This window comes from Triturus cristatus, chromosome 10 (assembly GCF_964204655.1).
Source record: "Triturus cristatus chromosome 10, aTriCri1.1, whole genome shotgun sequence".
Lineage (NCBI taxonomy): Eukaryota > Metazoa > Chordata > Amphibia > Caudata > Salamandridae > Triturus > Triturus cristatus.
In genome coordinates, this window is record NC_140593.1 from 552,982,665 (window position 1) to 553,008,987 (window position 26,323).

At 47.5% G+C, this 26,323-nt stretch overlaps 1 protein-coding gene across 2 annotated transcripts in view; it reads right to left on the reverse strand.

Annotated features, from left to right (window-relative positions):
- LOC146789708 (tetratricopeptide repeat protein 21B-like) overlaps positions 1 to 26,323 on the reverse strand; it is a 576,531-nt gene that overhangs the window by 344,998 nt on the left and 205,210 nt on the right. For both annotated transcript variants that reach the window (XM_085632041.1, XM_085632042.1), the window contains exons 8-10: positions 23,016 to 23,114; positions 21,184 to 21,376; positions 1,084 to 1,181 (exon numbers count right to left, since the gene is read on the reverse strand). In XM_085632041.1, the coding sequence (XP_085488167.1) occupies positions 1,084 to 1,181; positions 21,184 to 21,376; positions 23,016 to 23,114 (390 nt within the window). The remainder of the gene's footprint in view (positions 1 to 1,083; positions 1,182 to 21,183; positions 21,377 to 23,015; positions 23,115 to 26,323) is intronic.

Below are 26,323 nucleotides of genomic sequence, written 5' to 3' on the forward strand. Positions count from 1 at the left end.
GCATTGTCAGCATTCCGTCCATCAATTGTTTGTTGTTCCGCTGTAAACCAGGCGTTGTTGCACACCAGGGAGGCACTCGGCCTCCTTGGTGGGAACCCGATGATGAAGCATGTCACCAACCAGGTTAGTGAGTGAGGGTTCTTTTAAAAGAAACACTTTTTCCTCTGTGCTACCCTAACTTTTTAAGTTCTCATAGTTGCTCTTTTGTTGATTCTGAATACATAGTCAAGGGGGATTAAGACTGACTCACTTTCCCTCTCTCTCCTGTTCTTTACCTTTCTCCTTTTGTCAATTTCTTTGTGACAGAGCTTTTACAAAATAAATGTGCAAGTTGAGGCCCAAATTTTGCGTTAGGGGATGTGTCACATTTTTGGCACAACCGGGACGCAAGCTCATTTGGTTAATCTCGTAATGGACTCAAATGTACTCAAGTTAGACCTGTGACACATTTGTGAGATGTTAAGATCTGATGTCACTCCTTGTGATGGCACTTCCTGTGAGGTCATGGGTTTTGATGCACTTCCTGTGATGCAGCGCCGTGATGTTGCACTGTGATGTCATGCGCCATGATGTCAGTTGCATACTGCCTAACTTGGCTAGTCCCCCCACTTTTTAAATTTTTTTTTAGGACTTGTGCCCTGGAAACCACCTTTGCTTAGGGCCTTATTCATGGTTTGGCGGACTTGATACACTGACATACACGTGGTGGTTGTCCCGTATGGCACTTATAATACGCCGGATGAGATAACCCTCACGTTTTGATAGAGTATCTAGGCTGCCAAACTCTAAACCATGTCCTAAGTATTGTTGATATATAGTAGCATGCTTTATTTCATTTTATTAACACCCTGAGGTCAAAATAAAACATACAGGCCCGATTGCTTCTAGGCCTAGGTGGCACGCGCTCCAAAATACTCTAAAACCAGTTCAGCTTTCATTGCATCAAGAATCCCTTAATATACGGAGGTGGGGCTAAGGGCTGCCGAAAGGGTAATTGGTCAATAAAGATGCCCATAAAGGTCACAGCAGTTGAAAAGCAAAGTCTAGCACGTTGGCAGCACTGTATCCACACCTGTGGCTGACCTTAGATTTTCCAATAGACTGCTGAACTTCACGAAGGAATTCCAACTGCTGTTCGGCTTCGTCCAGCTGTCCCTCTAGGATCTGGCACCAGATGATACCTATAATAGAATGGGAGCCGATAAGAGTGGATGAAACGTAAACAGAAAATGTAGATAAAGTGTATCTATAGGCAGCACAACGTTAAACTATTTAAACACAGTTTGTTCGTATGAAATTACAAGTTGAAGTTACCAGTAGTCGAGTCTGGCCAAGAAAGAGAATGAGAGCGAGAGAGAGAGAGAAAGAGAGCGAGAGAGCAAGACAGCGAAAGAGAGAGAACGAGAGAGAGAGAGAGAGACAGACAGAGAAAGCGAGAGAGAGAAAGAGAGAAGAGAGAAAGAGAGAACGAGAGCGAGAGCGAATGTGTATGCGTGTTGTAGTGTGGTCATGCGCGTGCACGCACGAGGTCTACACAGCCCCTAGTCTGCCGTTCAGCTTAGCCTTTGCCTTTAACATTACGCCATATTGAATTATAACACTCAAAATTAGCGTTCATTAAACTGTCTACGAGTTCAAAGTGATTTCGGCTAATTCGTAAGCTTCAAAGCAAAAGGCACGTCTACGACCAATGTTTAAAGTGCGCCAGTGACTGGCGCTTGTGCAAACTTTTGAGACCGAGGTATATTTCGTATCATCAGACTCTGCCACAGAGAGAAAAGGGAGAAAGAACGGGGGCGAGAAAGATGAGACCAAAAAGCTGCAAAGGGAGAAAGCAGGAAAGAAAAAGAACCTGCAAGAGCGAAATAGAGAGAGTCCGGAAGTCTGTCTAGGGTCGGGGGAAGAAATCAATCAATCAAGAAATTTGTATAGCGCGCTACTCACCCGGAGGGTCTCAAGGCTCGAACAGCCAGGTCTTCAGTTGCCTCCTGAAGGAGAGGTGGTCTTGGGTGAGGCGGAGGTGGATGGGGAGGGAATTACAGATGCGTGGGACGGCGGCGAGGGCGTGGTTGGTCGATCGTAGTTGGCGGGTGGGAGTGTAGAAGGTCATGCGGTTGTTGAGGTACCTGGGGCCCAGGTCGTGGAGTGCTTTGTGTGCGTGGGTGGGTGAGGAGGCGGAACGTGATTCTTTTGCTGACGGGGAGCCAATGCAGGTCTCTCAGGTGTCTGGAGATGTGGCTGTGGCGGGGGATGTCCAGGATGAGTCGTGCGGAGGCGTTCTGGATGCGTTGGGAGTCTTTTCTGCAGTTTGGCTGTGGTTCCGGTGTAGAGGGTGTTTCCGTAGTCTAGTCGGCTGGTGACAAGTGCCTGGGTGACCGTCTTCCTGGTTTCGGTGGGGATCCATCTGAAGATCTTTCGGAGCATGCGTAGGATGTTGAAGCATGAAGATGAGACGGCGTTGACTTGTCTGGTCATCGGCAGGGAGGAGTCCAGGATGAAGCCCAAGTTGCGTGCGTGGTCCGTTGGTTTGGGTGCGCAGCCTAGGGCCGGGGGCCACCAGGAGTCATCCCAGGCAGATGGTGTTGACCCAAGGATGAGGACTTCCGTCTTGTCCGAGTTCAGTTTCAGGCGGCTGTTCTTCATCCACTCGGCTACTTCTTTCATCCCTTCGTGTAGGTTAGTTCTGGCGGTGGCGGGGTCGTTGGTGAGGGAGAGGATCAGCTGGGTGTCGTCGGCGTAGGAGATGATGTTGAGGCTGTGTCGGCGTGCGATGGCTGCGAGGGGGCTCATGTACACGTTGAAGAGGGTGGGGCTGAGGGATGAACCTTGTGGTACGCCGCAGATGACTTCGGTGGACTCGTATCTGAACGGGGGGAGGCGGACTCTCTGGGTTCTTCCGGCGAGGAACAAGATGATCCACTCCAGAGCCTTCTCTTGGATTCCGACGTTGCTGAGGCGTTGAACTAGGGTGCGGTGGCAGACAGTATCGAACGCTGCGGAGAGGTCCAGGAGGATGAGGGCCGCTGTTTCCCCGTTGTCGAGCAGGGTTCGGATGTCGTCAGTGGCTGCGATGAGGGCGGTCTCGGTGCTGTGATTGGCTCGGAAGCCGGACTGTGAGTGGTCGAGGGATCCGTTCGTCTCGAGGAAGGCGGCCAGCTGTTTGTTGACGGTCTTCTCGATGACTTTGGCGGGAAACGGGAGCAGCGAGATGGGGCGGTAGTTCTTGAGGTCGGTGGGGTCTGCCGATGGTTTCTTCAGGAGGGCGCTGAGTTTGGCGTGCTTCCAGCTCTCCGGGAAGGTGGCGGTGTTGAAGGAGCAGTTGATGATGTCCCGGAGTTGGGGTGCGATGACGGAGTCTGCCTTGTTGAAGACGTGGTGAGGGCATGAGTCGGTTGGTGATCCGGAGTGGATGGTGTTCATCGTCCGGATGGTGTCATCGGTGTTGACTGGGGTCCAGTCGCTGAGGGTGGTGGTGGGGAGCGTTGGTTCTATGGTAGGGTGCGTGGTCTGTTCGCCGAAGCTGTGGTGTATGTCTGCGATCTTGTTGTGGAAGAACGTGGCAAGTGAGTCGCAGAGGTCTTGTGAGGGAGTGATGTCGTTGTTTCCGGCGCTGGGGTTGGAGAGCTCTTTGACGATGCTGAAGAGCTCCTTGCTGTTATGTGCGTTGTCTAAACGTTCCTTGAATGCTGTCTTATTGGTGGTGTGGATCAGCTGGTGGTGTTTGCGCGTGGCGTGCTTGAGGGCGGTCATGTTGTCTGTGGTCGGGTTCTTTTGCCAGGTTTTCTCAAGGGTGTGGCAGTTCTTCTTGGAGTTCTTGAGGTCATCGTTGAACCACGGGGCTTTCTTGCTTCCGGGCCTGCTGGGATGGGTTTTCAGGGGTGCGAGGTCGTCAACGCAGTTGGTGATCCATTGTGCGAGGTTGTGGGCAGCTTGGTTGGGGTCCGATGATCTGGCGGGAGGGTTCTGGTTCAGTGATGCGGTGAGCTGGTCGATGGTGATCTTGTTCCAGTTCCTGCGGGGAACCTGTTGCGGGAGGTGGTGAGTAGTGTTCTTTCTGAAGCTGAAGTGGACGCAGCTGTGGTCTGTCCAGTGAAGTCCGGTTGAGTGGCTGAAGGATATGCGCTTGCTGGAAGTGAAGACTGGGTCAAGCGTGTGTCCGGCATAGTGGGTGGGGGTGTTCACCAGTTGCTTGAGTCCGAGGTTAGCGAGGTTGTCCAGTAGGGTGGTGGTGTTGTTCTTGTTGTTCTACAGGTGGAAGTTGAGATCCCCAAGGAGGATGTAGTCGGCGGAGGGGAGGGCGTGTGGGCTGATGAAGTCTGCGATGTCTTCGCTGAATTGTGTGCGGGGTCCTGGGGGTCTGTAGATGAGGGTGCCTCTGAGTGTGGTCTTGGGGTCGGTGTGTATCTGGAAGTGGAGATGTTCGGCGGCTGTGAGGGTGTCTTCGGAGTTGGACGAGATGCGGATGGTGTTTTTGTGGACGATGGCGATGCCTCCTCCAGTCTGGTTGGCGTGGTCCCTCCGGATGATCTTGTAGCCTTCCGGGATGGCAATGGCGATGTCGGGCGATGAGGAGGCGTTCATCCAGGTCTCTGTGAGGAAGGCGACGTCCGGGGATGTGGTGTCGAGCAGGTTCCATAGTTCCGCTGCGTGTCTGTGGACGGAGCGGGTGTTGAGCAGGATGCATTTCAGGTGGTTGCTGTGGGTGCTAGGTTTGGCGGGTGCGGTGGGTTGCGGGTCCGGATGCAGGTGAACTCGCAGGATTGGCAGGTGAAGGGTCCGTGGGTGCGTCCTGGGGTGGCTCGGTGGCATCCGGGGAGGCGTCCGGTGTTGAGTGTGCTGAGGGTGGCGGCGTCGTACGCCCGGCGGGTGGAATGGCATCTGCAGGGGCCAGGGGTTCTGGCGCTGGGCGCGGTCCAGGCGCGGACGGGCGCAGACGGGCTTACCTTTGGCGCGCCTTCGGCGCACCATTGGCGCGCCCGCTGCGCGTAACCACTGCGCGTACGTGTGGACTCCACCATAAATGGCGTAGTGGGGGGGAGGAGCGAGGGAGGAGCAGCAGGGAGGCGGGAGCAGGGTGGCGAGTGGGGGGGGGGGGGAGCGTGCGAGGATGCTGGAGGGAGCGGGGGTGGGGCCGCGGGGGAGCAGCGGCAGGGAGCGGGGTGGGGCAGGGAACAACGAGGACAATGGGCACTTACAGGGCACACACGAGAAACGGCAGAAAAATGGACAACGAGGACAAGCAGGGACAGTCAGGGACAACAAGCAGGCACAGGGACAACAAGCAGGCACAGGGACAGTCAGGGACAGCTTACAACTTACAAGTATATGGGCAACACGAGAAAACCGAGGAAACGCGAAAGCGGCAGCAGAAGTACAGCTAACAGCACAGGGACAGGCAAACCAAGACAGGGGCAGTCTTGACTCGGCTCAGCGGCGGCAGCGGGAGCAGAGCGTGCACACTCGGGTTGGCCACGCGGCAGGAGGAGCGACCGGACTGAGAAAGAAGCACTTAGTAGAAACAAGCCGACGCCGCCGGTGGTGGGCTCCAAACAACTTTGGGCTGCTGCATATGTTTATTTGTTTATCACAAATTATGGAGTGGCTTAGACAACTGTTAAAGGAATACAAAGGCTGAAAATCTGGCCCGCTGACTGGTGCTAGTAGAGATTTGTTTGCGATCTGTGTGACAAGACCCTCCCTAGTAAAAGGCGAGAAGAGAGTTATGGGGACCCCAGCTAGACTTTATTAACGTACGATTACTTAAAATCGTTACAGTATAAAACACATAAGCAACGCCCCCCTCCTGTCTGCTCTCCCCCAAAGAGCTTCCTGGCATTCAAAGTAAAAATGCACCATGCCTGCATGGGCACTGTTTACTTTCGTCCTTTTAAGACTTCAAATTAAAATGAATTACAATGTGGGATCAACTCCGTTTCACACCAATTTTCGATTAGTCCTGTAAGGATCAATGGTTATATAAAATCCATTAGGGTAATTCCTTCCGTAATATCAGTGGTCATTGATAAAAAGTACTTGATGTGCCCCCTACTGCTCCCCACACTCGCTTTGTGATCCGATTGTCCATACTGAGAGCCCCTGGGTTGAGTGACATTCGTCGGGGCTAGGGCTTCAGCTGGTTTAATTACCGAGTGATTGGGACCATGGAATCTGCAACCTGTTGCTGGGGATCAAGTGAATTTCTTCTGAAGACTATTGCACCATTTTATGAATATTTAGCCAGTTAGACTAACATCTTAAATTTTATTTGATTAAACTACAGAACAGTAATGCTTCATATCCAGTAAAACAAATCTATATGCGGTTGGTTAAATAAAACAAATTCTTGGCTTTTCACCAACAATACAAAGAGTAAACACAGATTACTTGCTTTAGTAAGACAGCAAATTAAATAATAATGTAGAAAGTTAAATGCCTCAGTGACAACTCAAATGGATCAAAGCAAAATCAGTACCAGATTTCAATCTAATACCAGCGAACCTTCATATACAACCACTCATTCCACAAACTGTAATAATGATGACAAACTGTCAAGTAGTCATGTATTTAGAGGTAGACAACCACTGTACTGCACGCCGTATACTGCATGACAAAAACACTGCACTACATCATAATGTAAGTCTAGGTAAAGGAATGTGGATGCAAGAAAAATATCTATATACTCATGTTGATGATATAGGGGTTAGTGAAGCAATTATATTGTAGATTGGTGTTATAATGACAGAAAATTCATGGGTGTAGTTAAACAGTAGCTTTATTGGTCAGCAACCAGAGCGTGAGCGTGGTCCTTCTTTGCCAGTTAGTAGAACCAACATGCTTTGGAATTCCCTCTTTCAATCCACAACAAAGATAGGACATAGGTACTTAAGAAGCTATTACTAAACACAGAATAGCACGTTTCGAAGGTATAAAATATCTCATTCCCTTCACTATACAAATTACATATTCTTGCAAATATAAAGGAGGTGTTTGGAACCGCTGTTTCCGTGGATGGTCAATCCTAATCGGTTTCCTTAAAACAGTGCGTCTCTGATAAACATCACTCTTCCATTTATCTCCACCTACTACACTCATTGAGGTTCTGAGCCTCCGTCCCACTCACATTTGATCTACCCTACCCAAAACGTCATCATTCTTCCATCATTATAAAACTGCTACAACATTCCTCCTCACCTTTTTCCATGCCTCAATTCTTTCCATAAAAAACTACTATCCTATGGTTAATTTCTCTCCTTTCATCCGAACCACAGAAATCTCATTTTTATTTTTTTCTTTAAATGGACCACAAGGTTTAGTTAAACCATTCCTGGGTTCCCCAGATTATTTTTTTTTTTTTAAACAATCTTCAGGCACTAAATCACTTTCATTTTTAGCCCTCTCTCATTGCAAATTCTCATCACTCCTAATCAATTATTTCTTCCAGACTGGATGTAGGCCTTCTACCCCTCATGAAGGCGAAAGTTGGCTCAATCGTAACTCCATTCTTAGTGGTGTAGTACAAACCTTTCCTAGCTGCCAAGTTATACTTTGCAGGCATCTTTAGGACCAGGAAGAATCAATTAAGAATGTCATGAGTATTCAAACCGTTCCCTTGGCTGTGATCGCGTAATCAGGTAAAGGAGAATGCATCGGATGCGTCCCAAGAAACCAAACCTCACACAAGAAGATAGTTGGCTAGATTATTCTTGAAAATAAGTAATGTAACTATGGATCCTATTACTTAAACTAGTCAACTGCACAGGACCTCAATGATAATAGACTGCCAATCTGGTGAAAGTGCACTACTGCATATGACACCCATATGGTTTAGTAAAAAAAAAGGGGCACTGTCATAAGATGCATTTCCTTAGGGGATGTAACTAAATATATAGGTGCCTTGTAGATATGTATTGTCAGGCTACCTGTAGGAGAGGTTAGGAATGGCAAATCTATACTTACCTATGTGTGCTTACCTTAACAATATTGTAATAATGTGATTGGTAGGAATTTTTTTTTTATAGCACAAATTTTAAATAGCTGAATGACATCAGAGCCCTGTACAGGGTCGAAATCAAAGATAAAGTTAACGAGGGATTATAGGAGTAGCTGGATTCTGAGAGCTTCAAAGAGGTGCGTCTTCAGCTATCTCCTATATTCAACCAGGTTGGAGTAGTTCTGGGGTTTAGTGAAAAGAGTTGGTATCCAGTCCTCTTGGTTTTCTTGGCTATGTGTTTCTTGAGGGTGAGGTTGGTCTCTAGGGTGAACAACATCTGTGTTGCTCCTGTTCTTAAAGCCCCTTAGGTTAGGCAGGTAGTTACTGCAGAAATGGGGTAAATGCTGCCGGCCAGTTGAACATTCAAGCTTGATAAATGTCTTCATTACCATAGTCGCAAAACCAACTGAATTGGGCTTACTATTAGGGCTGTATCACGAGTGTTAGACCTGTCAGCCTCTGGGTTGTCTTCCCCCCAAACTTTTTGCCTCACATATATTTTTGTTGGACTTCTTTTTGTTGACCTTAGGACTCTGTGCACTTTACCACTGCTAACCAGTGCTAAAATACGTGCGCTCACTTCCCTTAAACATGGCTAAATTGGCTTCTACCCAATTGACATATTTAATTTACCTGCAAGTCCCTTGTAGAGTGGGGGCGCTAGGTGGCGCAGGACCAAGATGGCTGCGCTTAACTGAGGCTCTGGCTGCCTGACCCGATGATGCTTTAATTATTTGCTGAAGGACCCCTCGCCCACAGTCGCACCACCCGCGAAAATGAGCCCAGCGCGACGCTGAAGACTCGCTGCAAGTTTGAAGCCGCTACGCGATTTCGCCCTGAAGTTATCCGGCTTGGTTGCGGACCGGGGGAGCGACGCCCGCTTCTGCTGGAAGTGCCCGGCGGCCGCTGGCGTTACGCTAGCGTCGGTGCGGCCATGCGGTGCTGGGCCTGAGACCGCATTGTATACGCCGCGGCTCCTCCGAACGGACCAGTCGAAAGAAGAGAGCAGCGCGAGCTATTCGCGACCTGCAACCTGACGCTGGCGGACCACCTGGGCACAAGTGCTGCTGCAGTTCCCCTATAAGAAGCAGCGGTGATTGCTGGGCCTGGCGCGAGGGCCCGGAGCCTGCGGCCCCGCGGGTGAGTTACCTGGGGGGCCACGCTGCGCGGCCGGGACCGGACCCTGGGCATTGAGGAATCGCTGGAGCGGCGCAGGACGGATCGGCCCCGTCGCCGAGGGGGAGCTGCTGACGCCGGTAAACACAGGGCTGAGACTGGGCGGGCCGGCTGCGGAGCGGGCGCTTGCCTTGCCGCCTCGATACGGGGCCTGTGAAAAGTGACGCATCGACTGGGCCCCGCTTCGGCAGCTGAGGTGGGGCACATGCGACAGACACGAGGCGCTAACTGGCCTGCATATTGGATGGGCTCTACCTGAGAGGCGGCATACGATATCACATAGAGGACTGAGGTGCCGCTTGGTGTGGGGCAATCCCAACAACTAAACAAAGCAGAGACGGGGAATAAATTCAAGAGGGAGAATCCCATTTACAGAAAAGAGCATATAAACTGAACGGCGGAGAGTGCAGATAGTGCCGGGAACGAAGCACTGCTGCGCCTGGGGAGGCGCGTCACTGCTGTGAAGGCTGTGGGGGCGCCCTGGCGTACAGGTATTTGTGAGGCTAGCATCATGGGGAAAGCGGAAGCACGCCAATCAAGACTGCCTTTCGAGCAGAAAAAAGAAAAAAGCGACTACGCGCTCCACTACTGAAGATGCGGGCGAACCCGCCCCGATGCTGACGAATCCTCCGGAAGCCTCCCCTAGTGAGGAACTAAAGACCATGCTCATAGCAATGCAGCAGAGTTTGAATGCCCTCTCAGGGAAAATGGACACCATGAACACCCGATTCGACTTCTTGGTGTTGAAAGTGGACAAACATGAAGAACGGCTTAAGGAAGCGGAGAAGAGGATCTCTGACACGGAGGACAACACCAATATCATGGCCAAGCAAATGTCACATATGGACAAGCTGCTGAAGGTGATCGCGGCCAAAAACGAGGATCTTGAAGCACGTAGCCGAATAAATAAAATTTGCCTGATAGGAATTCCAGAGACCACAGCCACGGGGCGAATGGAGGACTATGTGGAACGGCTACTTACCTCCACACTGGGGGCGGACTCCTTCTCAGCGCATCGGATAGTCGAGCGAGCGCACAGATCGTTGGGCCCACGGCGTCTGGCTGGAGCACCACCGAGACCCATAGTGGCAAGACTGCTTAACTATCGGGACCGCGATGTAGCTCTGGCTGTCCAGGAAGCGAGACGGAAATATGACCAGGTGAAGCAGAAACTGCGCAAGGCAAATGTCGAGTTATATGTTATATCCAGCCAAACTGCGGATACGCCATCGAGACCGCACGATCATTTGCACCAACCCGCAGCAAGCGGAGGAGTTCCTCAGGTCACTACGACGATCCTCCCCAGCACATGACGGCAATGACGTGCGCCCAGGATCCCAATCACCCGTGGAAGACGACTGAATGTTGAGCACCGTAACTGTTGATGGCTAAGTCAAGAACCACTGTGTATGGATTGCGCACTATTGTGGCGATGAGGGAGAAGAAATCCCGGAAATACTCTGGGACAGGGACGACAATTAGCGGTCTGGATGGTGGAGGTCGCATATACTGAGCCACGCAGGAGCTACCAGAAACGAAGTTGTCCTGGGGCTGCACAGTCACTGTCAGATGAGTACCTGGGCCCGGGGCGGAACTGTTTTGTTAAATCATTGACTGGGGTAGTATCCTACACAGAGAGGCTCATGATGTTCCGATTTACATAGGTCTGACCGGAATGTTCAAATAGATTGGGCTTGAAGGGGGTCTTTCGAATAAGAGTCGGGCACCCTCTACCCTGACCCTCCTCCACCCCAGCTCCACTGGGGAGGGCTCAGGGAGTTCCGCTGACCGGTGGGACACGAGGTATTAAGAGACACACCAGTGCCCCACTAAAGGAGGTCCCCAATACCTTCAGATAGCTTGGAAAGGCTCTGAAACTGGACTGTTTTTTTCTTGCTTGATGTTATTGTTTTGCTACTGGTTTGTGTTATTGCTGGGGGGAGCGGGGGGGAGGGTTCTAGGATGCCGGCGCATTTGGGGTGCTGATGTGGGAGGGAAGAGTGGGAGGGACAGTTACGGGAGAGCCTCACGGGAAAACGGGAGTCGGTCACTATGATTAGATTCCGATGCGCTTTTGGAACTTTACAGCTCTGCACGACGACAGTAGAAATTGCATTACACTACACGCCACAGGAGGATATTGCATCTTGCGCCACGCTTGCACGAACGTTCACCCCTGACACTGGTTTACGAACATGGAAGGGACGCGGCAGGACACGGTGAAATTCCTGTCATGGAATGTAAGGGGGCTGCGAGATCCCAGGAAGAAGAGACAAATCCTCTCTTACCTGGACCGACATGACATTAGCATAGCGGCACTACAGGAAACACACACTGACCCTAGATGCCCCCGACCTTTGGCAGCAGATGGGCTTCCAGTAGGCTATTTTCAGCTTACTCCACATATGCGCGAGGCACGGCCATTCTGGTCAAGAGAGGGACCCCTTTTAGATGTGGAGGGGTGTGAAGTGACGGAGGGGGCAGATTCTGCATGATGTGGGGCACCCTCGGTGCACATTCGGTGGTTATCATTAGCTATTATGGTCCCAACATCGATAGCCCTGACACTTTGAATGCACTGTGGGGACAGACACTGGACATAGGGGCCACTCATGTTCTAAGGGCGGGAGACTTTAATACGGTCTGCGACCCTGTCAAGGATCGGTCTTCACACTTGCCTCATCACTACACGCGCAGCCAGGGAACATTAAAGGGATTGCTGGGAGACGGCGGCTTAGTTGATCTGTGGAGATGCAGACATTCAGAGGGATGGGGGGGGGGACCTTTCACTCTTCAAATACACGCGTCCTGGTCGAGGCTGGATTACTGGCTTGGGTCTCGGGAGATCTGCCCTTGGGTGTGTGCTGTTGATCACCTAGCTCGTACACTGTCCGACCATGCCCCGGTGTGTCTCACTCAGAACATCCCCAACTTGAACGCCAGCCCCGGGTGCTGGAGACTTGCCCCTGAGGCGCTGCTCAATGAGGTATTCAAGACAGAACTAGGAGAGGCTATAGCTGAATTCTTCGAGCGGAATAGGGGATTGGTCGAGCAGGTGGGGACAATGTGGGAGGTGTTTAAAGTGACCATACGGGAGATTTGTATGTCCAAAAGCTTTGTTGTACTGAGGGACATCCACCGACAGCTCCGACGGCTGGAGGGAGAACTTAAAGACCTGGAGGTGGATGCCTGGCGGACCAGTGCTGGGGAAGGAAGGGCTAAGATGAGGGAGCTACTGACCGAATACACGGATACGGTAGAAAGAGAGGCGAAGTTTATAGGGAAATATGCCCAGGCACGACGTTATGGGGAGGGAGGCAGACCTGGGAAGGCCTTAGCTCGGGATATCAGACTGCCCCGGTATGCTAACTATATACTTGAGGTGGAGGACGAAGAGGGTACTTGCCAAAAGGACAGTGCCCGGATACTGCAGACCTTTACTGACTTTTACGCAGAGCTTTACAGCTCTAAAGGGACCAACGCAGCGGACTTCCCACGCTTTTTTGGGGACATCACGCTGGGGTTTCTGGAAGACAATCAGAGAGAGTTTTTATGTGCGCCATTTTCGAGTGATGGATTGAGAGAGGCGGTCCTTCAGTTGCGGTCCGGGAAGGCGCCGGGGCCGGACGGGCTTCCAAGCAACTTCTATAAACTATACCTGGATCAGCTCGCCCCCATTCTGCAGGAGGTGTACGCAGAGGCACTGGAGACGCAGGCACTGCCGCCCACAATGAGAGAGGCCCTTATTATGTCCATCCTGAAGCCAGGGAAACCGGCTAACAAGTGTGACTCATACCGGCCCTTGTCCCTCATCAACGTGGATAGTAAAATCCTCACAAAAATGATAGCTAATCGACTGAACCTCCTGATGGACAAGTTAATTTTACCAGATCAGGCGGGCTTTATTCCCAGGAGATCCACTTCCCACAATCTCCGCACCCTCTTTTCGATTATCCAACAGGTGGCCCCGCAGTTGCCGCTGGCGGCAATTTTTTGGGATGCCACCAAGGCGTTCGGTAGAATGGGAATATTTACATGCAGTACTTCGTTGCATGGGGTTCCCGGTAGGATTTTCTGCTTGGATTAAATTGATCTATAATGCTCCGGTGGCCCGTGTGCAAATTAATGGCCACACGTCTAAGGCAATACTGACTCGGGGCATGTACTGCTCGATTTTCCCGGCCCTATTGTGTTGACGGGTGATTAGTGTGACTTCAGTCTCTTACCATCCAAGTCTAAGGGTTAGAGTAGTGAATGGAGCCTATTTACTAGGCACTTCGACATGATCCTGTGTTCTTCCCCATAGATCAGGGCTTGCACACATATCCTAGGGGATAGATTCGTTAGTATTAGGGATAACCTGTCCTGTAGTGAGGGTATTTCATGGAGCCGTGCTGAATTCAGGCCTGGTAGGCCTCAAACGGGAGAGACTCCATCTTTCTTTCTGCTCCGGCAGCTTGAGATGCTTCTAGGTTAAGGGTGATGTTTTAGTTATGAGGTGTTATTCGCTTGGAGAGAACCGGTTCAGGCCAGCCCTTATCGAAGGATTGTATTTTTCTTCATGCCGAAGACACTACATCAGGCCGGCCGGCTGGGAACGTGTCCTTGGTACGGGGAGGTACAAGAATTTGGTGGGGGGCAGGTTAGGGGCCGGAATTTTCCATGAGGAAATGCACCTCTATATTAGTGAAAGTCCGAGGCAGATACGGGGCACTTACTTCAGTCCGTAGGCGGCATCTAGCCGTTAGCAGTAAAGCTACTACTTATTCCAGGGAAGACAGATGACAAACTTGAAGGCGGAGAAAAACCGAGAGACAGATACTCTTCTAGCAGAATAGCCAGAGAGGAGAGAGTAGCCGATGAGGAAGAGGTCCCAGTGACTCGGAGAAGGGAGAAGGGAACAGATCCGTGACTGCGGAGGTGTGACTTCCAGGCGAGCCGAGGCACAGACGAGAAGGGAACCTAGATGACCATTGAGTGCAGGCTACACACGACTAAGGTGATGTCGACCCCTTTCTTATTAGAGTGTACAACCTAATCTTTCACTTTTCTTTGCAGGTTATGTGTTACATAGTAATGTTATGTGATTGCATATGTAATGAGTAATAAAGTACCCAGTTTGTAGTGAATCAACATGTGCTGCGTGTTCTTGTATAAGAGGGTAGCCTATTCTTCTAGTCAGCTGTGACTTGACATGAACAGATGTTAACCCTGATCAGGTAAGTGGTAACTGAATAAGGGAGAGAGGAGCCCCTCGAACCAGAGAACAGGTTGTGCTCAAACTGGCAGTTCTTGTGTGATCTGATAAATAGTAAAACTGATTCCCTTGTTGTATGTTATGGTAATCATAGGATGAACTTGTACTGAGGCTGCCGTCTGGGCAGGAAGTCCTGGGTCCGTCTGGGACCACGAGGCTGAGGCTGCCGTCTGGGTAGGAAGTCCTGGGTCCGTCTGGGACCGCGAGGCTGAGGCTGCCGTCTGGGTAGGAAGTCCTGGGTCCGTCTGGGACCGCGAGGCTGAGGCTGCCGTCTGGGTAGGAAGTCCTGGGTCCGTCTGGGACCACGAGGCTGAGGCTGCCGTCTGGGTAGGAAGTCCTTGGTCCGTCTGGGACCGCGAGGCTGAGGCTGCCGTCTAGGTAGGAAGTCCTGGGTCCGTCTGGGACCGCGAGGCTGAGGCTGCCGTCTGGGTAGGAAGCCCTGGGTCCGTCTGGGACCGCGAGGCTGAGGCTGCCGTCTGGGTAGGAAGCCCTGGGTCCGTCTGGGACCGCGAGGCTGAGGCTGCCGTCTGGGTAGGAAGTCCTGGGTCCGTCTGGGACCGCGAGGCTGAGGCTGCCGTCTGGGTAGGAAGTCCTGGGTCCGTCTGGGACCGCGAGGCTGAGACTGCCGTTTGGGTAGGAAGTCCTGGGTCCGTCTGGGACCGCGAGGCCGCCACTTGTATTATAAGAGGTCTAGATATATATATATATATATATATATATATATATATATATATATATATATATATAGTAGGAATTCCCTGTCCTTAGGTGGTATATATCTGTGGTTACTTGTTGTGAATAGGCCCTAGGGAGAGGGTAACGTTCTGGCTGGGTTAGAGAGGCTCTGATGAGCGGGTTCTATCTGATCCGAAAACCCAAGCAGAACAGGGCACTAGGCAAGGGTGCCCGCTGTCGCCACTATTTGCCCAGGCGATGGAGCCGCTAGCGGCTAAGGTGCGCCAATACCATCAGGAGAAGGCTCTAAGATGCCTGCTGCGTCCCAGCCTGATTTCGCTGTACGCGGACGATGTCACCCTATATGTTAAGGACCCAATGCACAACCTCAATCCGCTCCTGCGGGAATTCGTGCAATTTGGGGGACTCTCTGGAATACAGATTAACTGGTCGAAATCTCAAATCCTTCCTCTTACTCCAGCTGTTACCCCCTTTGTGGTTGACTTCCCATTGGAGTGGTGCGACACTACCGTTCGATACTTAGGTGTGAATGTCACCGTATATCGGGAGGAGCTGATCCGCGACAATTATGGGCGTGCTATCGATACGCTACGCGACACAATAACAAGGTGGATAGCCATGCCACTATCCATTGCTGACCGGATTTCTCTGGTCAAGATAATAGTGCTACCTAAGTTTCTTTACTACTTCCTGAACATGCCCCATCACCCGGGCCACCCCTTCTTCTCTACCTTGAGGACAGAACTTTTGCGCCTTGTGTGGGGCGGTAAGCAGCCACGGATTAAGTGGGAGACGCTTATGCCCGTCTGCGAGAGGGAATACGGGCCTGTACCCCGGAATATCCCCAGGAACCGCCGGTGCTCCCCCAGGTGCACGCACTGCTGGGGGCGAAAACTGCGTCTCACTTGGTGTCCATCCTATTAGGTCTATATACGTAGAAATTGGCACATCGCAGAGCGCTGCCCGAGCTAAATGGTCTCATGAACTGGGACAGGAAATCTCGGATCGGGAGTGGCTCTATTGCTGCATGCAGACAGAGAAGGTGTTTGCTAGCAGCAGGTTGCGTGTCACGCACTTCAAATACTTGCAAAGATACTATTACACACCCGCTCGCCTGTACCGGTTTGGGCTGCGAGAGGACGCCAGATGCGACAGATGTCGAGCTGATGGCGCTGATATGCTGCATCTGGCCTGGAGCTGCCCGGCCCTTCAGGAATATTGGGAACAGATATTTGATGCAGTTGGGAAAATGTTGGATACTCCGCTACCGCCGTCTCCGTTGATGGGCATACTGGGCTATACGGAACGGCTCCCTGTGATACATAGGAAAATCGCCTCCGTTTGCTTCCTTCTTGCTAAGTGGAGGGTGGCCTGTAAATGGGGCAGAGGGAGGGCACCTAAGTTCAAGGACTGGCTAGAAACGATGATATTTTGGCAGGATCAGCTTGCCCTGTACTCTGACCTCCTTCCGTCGGCTTCCCGACCCCGAGACATATGGGGGCCCCTGAAGAATTACTTATTGCTGACCCCACTGGTGCCTGGTGCAGCTGCCCCTTCCTCCCCATCCAGATAGATGACTAGGCTACACGCAGCGGAGGTGAGAATGACCTTGGGAGTACCTGGGGTGCGGACTGCTGATGGGTATGCAAACAGCAGCTTCCGACACCTCGCGGTAGTCGGGCACCTGTGGAGACTGGTTGGGAACTGTGGTATTCGGGGGAGACTGCACAGCCTACTGGGTGTGTTGGTGTGCTTGATGAGGTGGCATGAGAGGTTGGTCATGATGTTGAGACATCCACTGCAGTGCTCACGCCCTTAAGACTGTGTTCTGTTGTTCCGGGCGCTCTCTGAAACGATACGCTATTTTAATTTTTTGAACCACTCTCACCGTGAGGCTAGTTGGTTGTGTTCTTAGTTTGTTGTTATTTAAGGCTATTAGGGTTTGTGATCCCTTGTTCCATTAAACAGCAAAACCCACATATATTTTGACGCGGCCGGCCCTTTTGGGTTGTTGGCGATACGCTGTGTAGACCTCTGCCTCTTCCTTAATATAGCACGCTGCCGGCCAAGAGTGGTTGTAGGCATTATGCTGTGTACGGACATCATATGCTAAATAAAGGTTTTGAAAAACTAAAAAAAAAAAAATAAAGTCCCTTGCAGAGTGGTATACTATATACCGAGGGCCTCTAAATTAAATGCTACCAGTGGACCTGAAAAAAGAACAATTGATGGACAGAATGCTGAACAATATCAAACATTCACCTCAGTACAGAGATCTAGACCTAAATCCATTGTTTTATTGCTCCCCATGCCATTCCAGAACCTGCAGCACTTATTGTGCCACCCACTTAAAACACCTCCCAGGCCTGCCACTGCAGCCTGAATGTGGTTCTAAACTGACAAGTCGATTTGGCATTATAATCTCCTTGCCATGTCTTTAACTCCCCTTTTATTCCGCATAGCAATAGCCAAAGATTCAATTAAAAAAAGCAAATAAAAAGGGGGTTGGGGGGGTGGGGCGGGGGGGGCAGTGGACACCCTTGTTTGGTCCCCCGTTTGACACCGATTTGTCCTGCCTCTGAGGTGTTAATTATATTGGCTATTGGCTTCGGCGTTAAGGTACATTCTCTGAATCAACCCCATGATATTCGTCCCCCTTTACCTACCATGGGGAAACTAAAATGATGTGCGGATGATGATATGCTCATAATCAAAGACGATAAGGGGGTCCAACCAAAAGTCTGAGGTTTTTGAGCAACTTGAATTGCTCGGCGGGTATACAAATAACAAACAGAAAAAAGCCCTAGGTTTTACACTAATATTTTGTCCTGTCTAATTTTGATTACATTTTAATTAAGAGCTTACATTTTAAATGCACTCCTAATATGCTGAAATTTTACTTGATGTTGCATGTGTTGACATATCTGTACTTTGTTTTGCACTTTATTGCACTATAGACACTTTAGCTTCTTTTTTATAAGCAGTCGAAGTTGTCATAACATGACGAAATAATATTTACGGCACATAGGTTGATATTTCTGCATAGTTCAATGTACCTAAGGCACTATAGATACCGTAGCTCATTTTAAATCAGACAGGCAATGTTGTATCTGATCTTGATTACATCAATACACTATTAGCAGCCTAATTTCAAAACTTTACCCGGATTTATATTTCAATGCATTATGGGCATTTTAGTTATCTTTTAAATTATGTTGTATCTGGTCTCTATCGATTTTTTTAGTCCGCGATCACTCTGGATTTTATTCTATGTTACTCTTCTGTAGCTGACTTTTTATGCTGTATTGAAAGGCTCTATTACTAAATATTCACATTGCATTATATGGACGAATTTGCAAAATCTTGATGGATCTCAATTAAAAAAATAAACTAAAAAAGCTCCTCTTTTATTACATATAGGTGCTCACCCTGAAGGTTGGCCCTAGGTAACCCAGAGGGCTGGGTCCTCTGGAATTAAAAGGTTCAACATGCACTTTTACGTTTTACAAGTACTGGCAGTGAAAAACTCCTAAAATCATTGATCACTACTGTGAGGCCTACCCTTCCCATAGGACAACATAGGGAATTTCCTTATTACGTTTAATAAGCTGTAATTTCCAATTGACTGTTGTAAAACAAGCTATTCAGTTGTAAATGGGGCTGAGCACAGCCCCATTTACAACTGAATAGCTTGTTTTACCTTCACACAAAGAGCCTAACGACCAGAAAGAGTCTAACAACCCCACATTGTTACTGCAGCCAGCTTGGAGCCACTGGAGGCAATAAAATTCCATACACTTCAAAGCCACTGTCTAAAGGTTTCTCACACCCTACAAATCCTGGGTACCAAGGTACAAAAAGGGGACATCAGAAACCAACTCTTCAGTACACGCCCAGATCTCTGGATACTCGCTCCATCACGGTCGGCCTGGAAGTATGACTTTTACCTGGTCCAGTGAGACCAGATATCCTGAGATGGTGCTTTTTGGCACTATTTTTGTTAAAATATTTAAAAATACATAACTGCTGTTCTACTGATTGGATTTTTGTCACTTTGGTCATGTTTTATTTATTACATTTGATCCTGTTTTTCACTTTATTACTGTTTGAAGTGTTGCAGCAGCAACATTACACATTCCCTCTAAGTTAAGCCTGACTGCTCTGTGTCAGCATATCAGAGCGTTGAGCACAGGTTTATTTATGGTGGTCTTGTTCCTCACCCTGACAAACATTCTGGTTGCTGCTTGATCAGGGCTCAAACCCCAATCAACCAGCAGCCCAGCATCTCACAATGAGAATCAGTTTATCTTACAAGTCAAATCTGCCCCCTGAAGGTACCTATACTGGTAACTCCACTTGCCAGAGTTTTACTAGGTGATAAATGGGAATGTGAGGGTCCCTTTAGAAATGAGGAATTAAGGGGTAATCAGTAGTTCCGGGTCTGATTCACTCCGCAATTCCTCATTTTCCAGTGGAGTTTCACACAGATTTCAGCTTCATTCAGCAGATCAAATAACTAGGTGAACCAAAATAGATCAGTGGTTTTCCTGTGGATCTCATATTCCTCAAGTTCTTAACAGACGTCTCTTGAGAAAGTACGGGAGGGCTGCTGAACATTGGAGAAGCCTTGTCCACAGAATAGATCTGGTGATGACTTCCCCAAAGTCTAGAAACACTCTGAATGGTAATCAAGCCTTGGAGCATGAGGTGTGCAGACTTCCAGGAGGTTGATGGAATAGATGAGGTCATTGATGGGTACTACTCCATTAATAATCACTCGGGTGGCATTTGTTGCCAATCAAGCGCATAAGGCACAAAAAGCCAGCTACCCACTAGAGAGATTTGCTGTGATGGCTGGAAAGGGAATTATAACTGACCCTGTGACTGAATTAAAAGTTCAAAATACAAGGCTCAAACGTTTGGGTGCGGGGAAAGCGAAATATTAAGAGGCTCAAATGGCAAGTCATACATACCAAGAGGACTCAGTGTTATGTGAACAGAATTCTTTTTGCATAGAGTTTTGACAGCTATGTACAGCAAAACTGCCAACCATGTGGCCAACCACCCATTGTCATTTCAAGTCAAAGTGTATCTAACAATACAAATGTCTACGCTGGCTATGAGAGAAGTGGGCAACTGGCGGCTCTTTCGCAGGAGTCCACTATAACCCTCAAACCTCATGATATGAACTTATAGAAAAATATATTGCCTCGGACTTCCTTCTCTTGTAAGCTAGATGGCAGGGAAAAAGTCGCCAGGGCCACAAAAACACAACTGTAGCTAATTGATAAAAACGAAAAATACTTTTTTATTCTATCTCTTCATTGGAGTTACAGTTCCCACGCTGTGAACTGAAAACTTTTAAGATGCAGCTCATCTTGCAAGCTGCATGCTGAATAGATGTTGAAACCATGGATACATCAAGAGTAAAACAGAGAAGCCAGTGGTTCCCAAATAAGAAAACTACAAAAGACAAAATGTGTTAGAAAGGAAAAAAATCAAAATTTAAGAAATTTAAACTTTGGCAGAGGTCTCAATATTAAGTGTACTACACACTTCTAAAGGTTAAAATTAACTGAACCTCAAGAAGGTCTCCGACAAAACTCAAGACGTTTGACTGGAAAAATGCTGCTATTCAGGGTGCTGAAGGAAAGCTGTAATGCTGTCCATAGTGATGACATTCAGTAGTATTGTCAAAAAGGTATGAAAATGGTCAATTAGTTAGAAGTGAGAGGGGAGTATGCATAACAGTCAAGGAGAATAAAACTGAAAAGAAAGACACCAGAGCCGCTTTCCCCGATAACAATAACCCATTTTAAAATTTAAGTTATGAAAATTTGGAAGGGATCATGTTAGATTACGGATGCTGTGTAGATAAAAATAGTTTTTTGGGGGGTAATGTTTATAAGGGTACTTTTTACCAAAGATGTGGCGGTGCACGGTGTTTCAACTCTGCTCTCCCAAACATTAATTGAGGATCATTGAATTACTGGAGATCCACAACTGTGAGACATCTATTACAATGTATTTGACTCTTCCAGCTTAAATTGTACTCAAATTGTACCTGTGAGTGCAGCTACACAGCTCCCATCTAGCTTCATGGCTGTCGAATACCAAACCGAGGCTTCCTTCACCTTCCCCTGCAGAGTCTTCTGATACGCTAGCTCCGTTGCTATTGCCGCATCCTCTGGAGCCATTTTAAACGCCCTTTCTGTGAAAGCATAGAGCTGATGCAGGATAGGCTGATTTTTTCCACACTGGAAGTAACAAAAGGGACAGTGTTCAATTACTAAGTACAGTAATGTATACACCAGCCTTGGAAAGGTATATTTCAGAGGGCTGAAATGTATACAGAACACCGCCATTGTGAATGTTCACATAAATTAGGACGAAAATTAAGTAACGTGCTGCCATCACATAGTCTCTGATGTTTATATACTTGCTCAAAACTACATGTGTATCTTAAAACTACCAGCAATCAAATCATTGACAAACCAGGGAAAAATTGAAATGTGAGGTTATCCCCTATACAACAAACAACTTCGAATCTACTGTTGCAAGTAGGGAGAATAATATGTTTGCCACACGAAAAGTACAATTTGGTGTCGCAAAACTAGCATAAAAACCAATTGGCGGTCTTGCACAAACCCTACAGTCATCTGGCTAAATCATATTTTAGGTTGCTCACCTTATGGTTGCAGTTTGCACTTTATAGATTACATTCACACAACATAACATAGGTGTCAATACTATAGATGTCTACTGTGGAGGATAACAAGGCCTAGAGACTCAAGATTAATTAATGATATGCCCATAAGGCGTGAGAAGGCCTGCGAGTAGGGCATAAGGAAACACTCTAAATTGCCTATCATTTTTCCCAGCTAATATATTTCTATCCCCTCGATTATGAGCTGCCGCTGTGAATACAAGATTTTGAAGTCTGAAAGTAATATGTATGTGTTATAATCCCATTATTTTTATATATTTAGGTTTTTATATAGCACAACCTCGACCCAACAGTATTGAAGCGCTTCTCACATGAGCATCAGTTACATTACACAAGGACACATTCATTTTTTTGGGTTGGAAAAGGGTGTTTAAATGATTTGCCCAGAATCACAGGAAGGTGAGCCCATGCCAAGACTCAGACCTGGCTTCCCAGTTCCAAAGTCGGCAGCTCTTGCCCTTACACCGCATCCACCCCTTATTGTAGGTATGTCGCAAATATAGAGGTTGGTACATAAATCCTTCAGTGCTTAGCTCACACAGTCTTCTGAAGCATCAGCAACATGGCTCTCAACAACTTGATAATATCTTCATATAAGGGTTGCCGAGTCATTGGAGAAGGGACTGCACATAGCACCCTTGACAATATATTTTGTACTTTCCAGCTTAAGCACAGAGCTCGAGAATATATCTCCACAGTCTAATTGGTTATGTGTTACAAAATTAATACAAAACCGTTCTTAAACAAATAAACAAGTGAATCCCATTCCATACATTGGCAGCTGAAGGCATAAGGTTTTCTCAATCAAAATATTTTAGATACCAGATACCCAGGCGGCAAAGTACCTGGGTTAATTTCCAACCAGTCCAAAACACCACGATCGAATATTTTCAAAAATGTAAACCTCCATGCTCAGGTTCCCGAGCAGACACATTAATTTTAATATTATAGACCTATTATGTCAAATGTTGTCAATGTTTTCCCTGATAAGAATAAAAGGGTTAATCACTTAACATGGAAAAATCACAGCCATTTCTGTATCCTATTAGTTATAAGATGGATAAATACATTTGATTTGATCTCTGAATCCACCTATATTTTAAAGGTTAATGACACAAGAAACAACTATGTATATGAAATCAGACAACTGCATAATTTAAAAAACTTACCAGTCTACTGACTACTTTAATTTTTTCAAGTTGTAGTTCTGGATTTCGAGGCTCCATGGTTTCTAGAGCATTAATAAGGTTTGTGATATACTCCAGTGCCTATAAAAGTAAAATATGCAATGAATTAGAGAAATGCAGAGCTTGGTACCTCTTACGAATTCTTGATTGGTCCATCCAGCCAATACAATTCAGATTGTTAATTGCACAATGAAGATGCAATAGAGAATGTCACCCTGTTGAAGGCGAGCATCTAGCCCAGGAGTTTTGTGCCTTATGAGGCCGTGTACAAATCTAATGTCCATATTTTAGTCACTCCCTATCCAAACATGCCATTATCTCTGTTAAGCGTGTGCACACCATGACCGAAAAGACTGCCTGGAGCCAAAGACCATGGTGGCTTTCCTGCAGAAAGGACACATGAAATCCATCCTCCTTTACAAATTGCCCCAGATTTGAGATCTTCTTTTGGGGTGCAAGGGTCTTTAGAAATGTTAGTTAAGGGGGGGACAGAAGAAGGTACCAAAGGACCCAAGTGATCTACGCATCAGACCAAAGTATTACAATGCAGGCGAGGACCCATAAACAAGTACAGCAGCAACACATCTTTTACCACCAAACACTCAGACAGCCTTCAAGTGGGTTTGGACCCATAGTGACTAACATCAGGCATACTGAGGTCAGATGTTTAATCAATTGCATACCAGACATCTTTCCAGAGGTTTTCTCACATAGAAGCCAGCAGCAGGAATCCTGGTTGATTGTTTAGTATCTAAGAGAACAAAGTTCAGTTTCCTGAACCTTTAGTCCATTTGGCGCCATACAGGGCATTCTATAACTGGTTAATATACTGTAAACCACCAGGCAAGGTCCAGAGTACCAGCCCCATCACTTAGAGGCTTGATGTCACAAAGACCAGGGTATCACTTTGAGAACCGAGTATTAGTAGACAATAAGATCGATCAGGATGGTCTGGTGCTAGTAAGCTGGTAAGGGCCCACAGGAGGTGAAACCAGCTACAATGAGCTTTTGAGATGGTAAGATGAGGAAGAAAAGGTAGCAGGAACACAGAGATACATAGATTAGAGTCTTGGACTTCACAGGGAAATGCCAACAATTTCAGAACGGAACGCAAACAGAGCAAATATTTGCCAGAATTAAATGAGGGTCAATGCTACTGAGGGGAGGTTCTGTGGGGGCTCTGAAAAGATCGGAGTGAAGAGACAAATATAGTAGAGGTTCCCACAGATAAAGCATCTAAAGAGGGCAAGGTGAGGACAACGTATTTGAGAAGGGTCAGCTGAAAGGAGAAGGACAAAGTGCTGCGAATAAACTATATGGAAAAAGGAAAATTGGCCAGAGAACATGAAATGGCCTGGTTAGTGGCATCAGTGGCGTCACTAGGGTTGGTGTCACCCGGTGCGGGTAACTCATGGTGTCACCCCCTCACGACTTACCGCATGGACCTCCTCCGCTCCGAGTCCGCTAGCCTACAAGCCCTAGATTAGATTATATCTACTTGCAAACAGTCACCAGTATACAACGGATCAATTCTGTGTGTATACAGAGCATGTGGAGAGTTATTTGAAAGTAAGAGCGATGTCTGGATGTAAGTGCAAACCCTCAAATTCCAACAGGCCAGGTTTTAACACAAGTACTTCCAGGCCCGATTATCCACTGTTCGACCATCCCGCTCCTGTGTACCTTATCTCACAGCTGACCTTCGGGCCCCAGCCCCATATCAGCCCCATCCAGCTCTACTTTCATTATTCCCGTAAAAAACATTAGCAAAATCACCTTCAAACTTAAAACATTAAATATAGCAGTAAATATAATTAGCACGCACTTTAAAATATGTTCCACAGTTGCCCTAGTGACCTGATTGCTAATTAAATAAAAACAGAAAGGCAATGACAGGGCCGGTTTTATCGCTAGTATGTAATTCCGTCTACAGGGAATGTCACATGAGCCAATGAGGATTACAAGATGTAGGAATCACATGGCATCCATACTGGTGGGCAGTAAATTTAAAGAGGGTTTGGGCTGGGGAAGCACAAACTCAGGATTTAAAGCATACCGTAGTGGTTGGGGCTTGGCTTTACTAATAAAAATGTATATCGGCCCAAACTCTTTTTAGCAACATTAAAATAATGAAAGACTGGGGAATTTCTAACTTTATAGTAACACAAAAAAAGTGAAGTTCTAACTATACCATTCATGTTTGTCTGCAGGTCTTTGATGACAGTTCATAGCCACTGTCCTATGTTAGGATTGTAACTTTTGAACTGCAAGTAACACAAGAATCTCTGTGACAAAGGCAGTAACCCACTGAGATATCCAAATAAAATACAGTTTATCTGCATTTCAAAACTACCAACAGGCAAAGGACTGCTCTACAGCAGGATCATTAATCACCAGTTCTCTGGACATGTTTTATTGTTGCCTTGCATCCATGGCCATGATAATGATGTGCCTTGCCGGGCTCTGTAAGGCCTTTGTTCACAGCAACAGCTGTGAACAAACATTGGAATATTAATGCTCAGGGCTTCTACGAGCCAAAAGAAGCTCGGAGCACTGCATTGTCTTCAATGGAGCGCTTGCCATTCCAATGTTCTAATAGCCTGTACAAGACTTAAGCCACGGAACAGTTGGGTGTACACCTTTCTTTACATTAAGTGGTCAGTGGTTTTCGGGCCGTATTGCCTTAAATGTTCTTACCCAAATAACTGACTGATATAAAAAATAATATATGTCCCCTGCTTATTTCTCCTTTCCCAAACTTGTAAACTTTGACCGAAAAAGGTTTAAATTTAGAACGATATAGTTTGTGTAGGTGTAAACCACCAGAACTTTGCAGGCGTAACTTTCTGTTGTTCCTTTTACTGTTCTTTCTTCATGGCTCTGGTCCGCACTAAACTGCACACACAGATTAAATACTTGGCTTTGGCAGTAAGTCAATAACTATGCATTCTCCAATTACTATTATGACAGTATAGCAATATTTACTGATGAAATAGGATTAAATTGCTGCGGCCTCATAAATACATCCTACTAATGAGGAAAACAATGAACATTAACGGAAACCAATGAGTAATTTATCCCCCCAAAAAAACTAAACATTTTTGGCAAATCAAAACATACCACTGGGTCATAAAAATAAAAAAAAAATTATAAGATGCTCCCACAGATCTGTTGATGTTAACAGATGTCTCCGCGTTAATCATAGCCAAACACTTCTTTTTGCTCCATATGGTTTCCTTCTTATACTGGTATCTACCTCGACCCTGAATTCATATTACACTACGGTTATA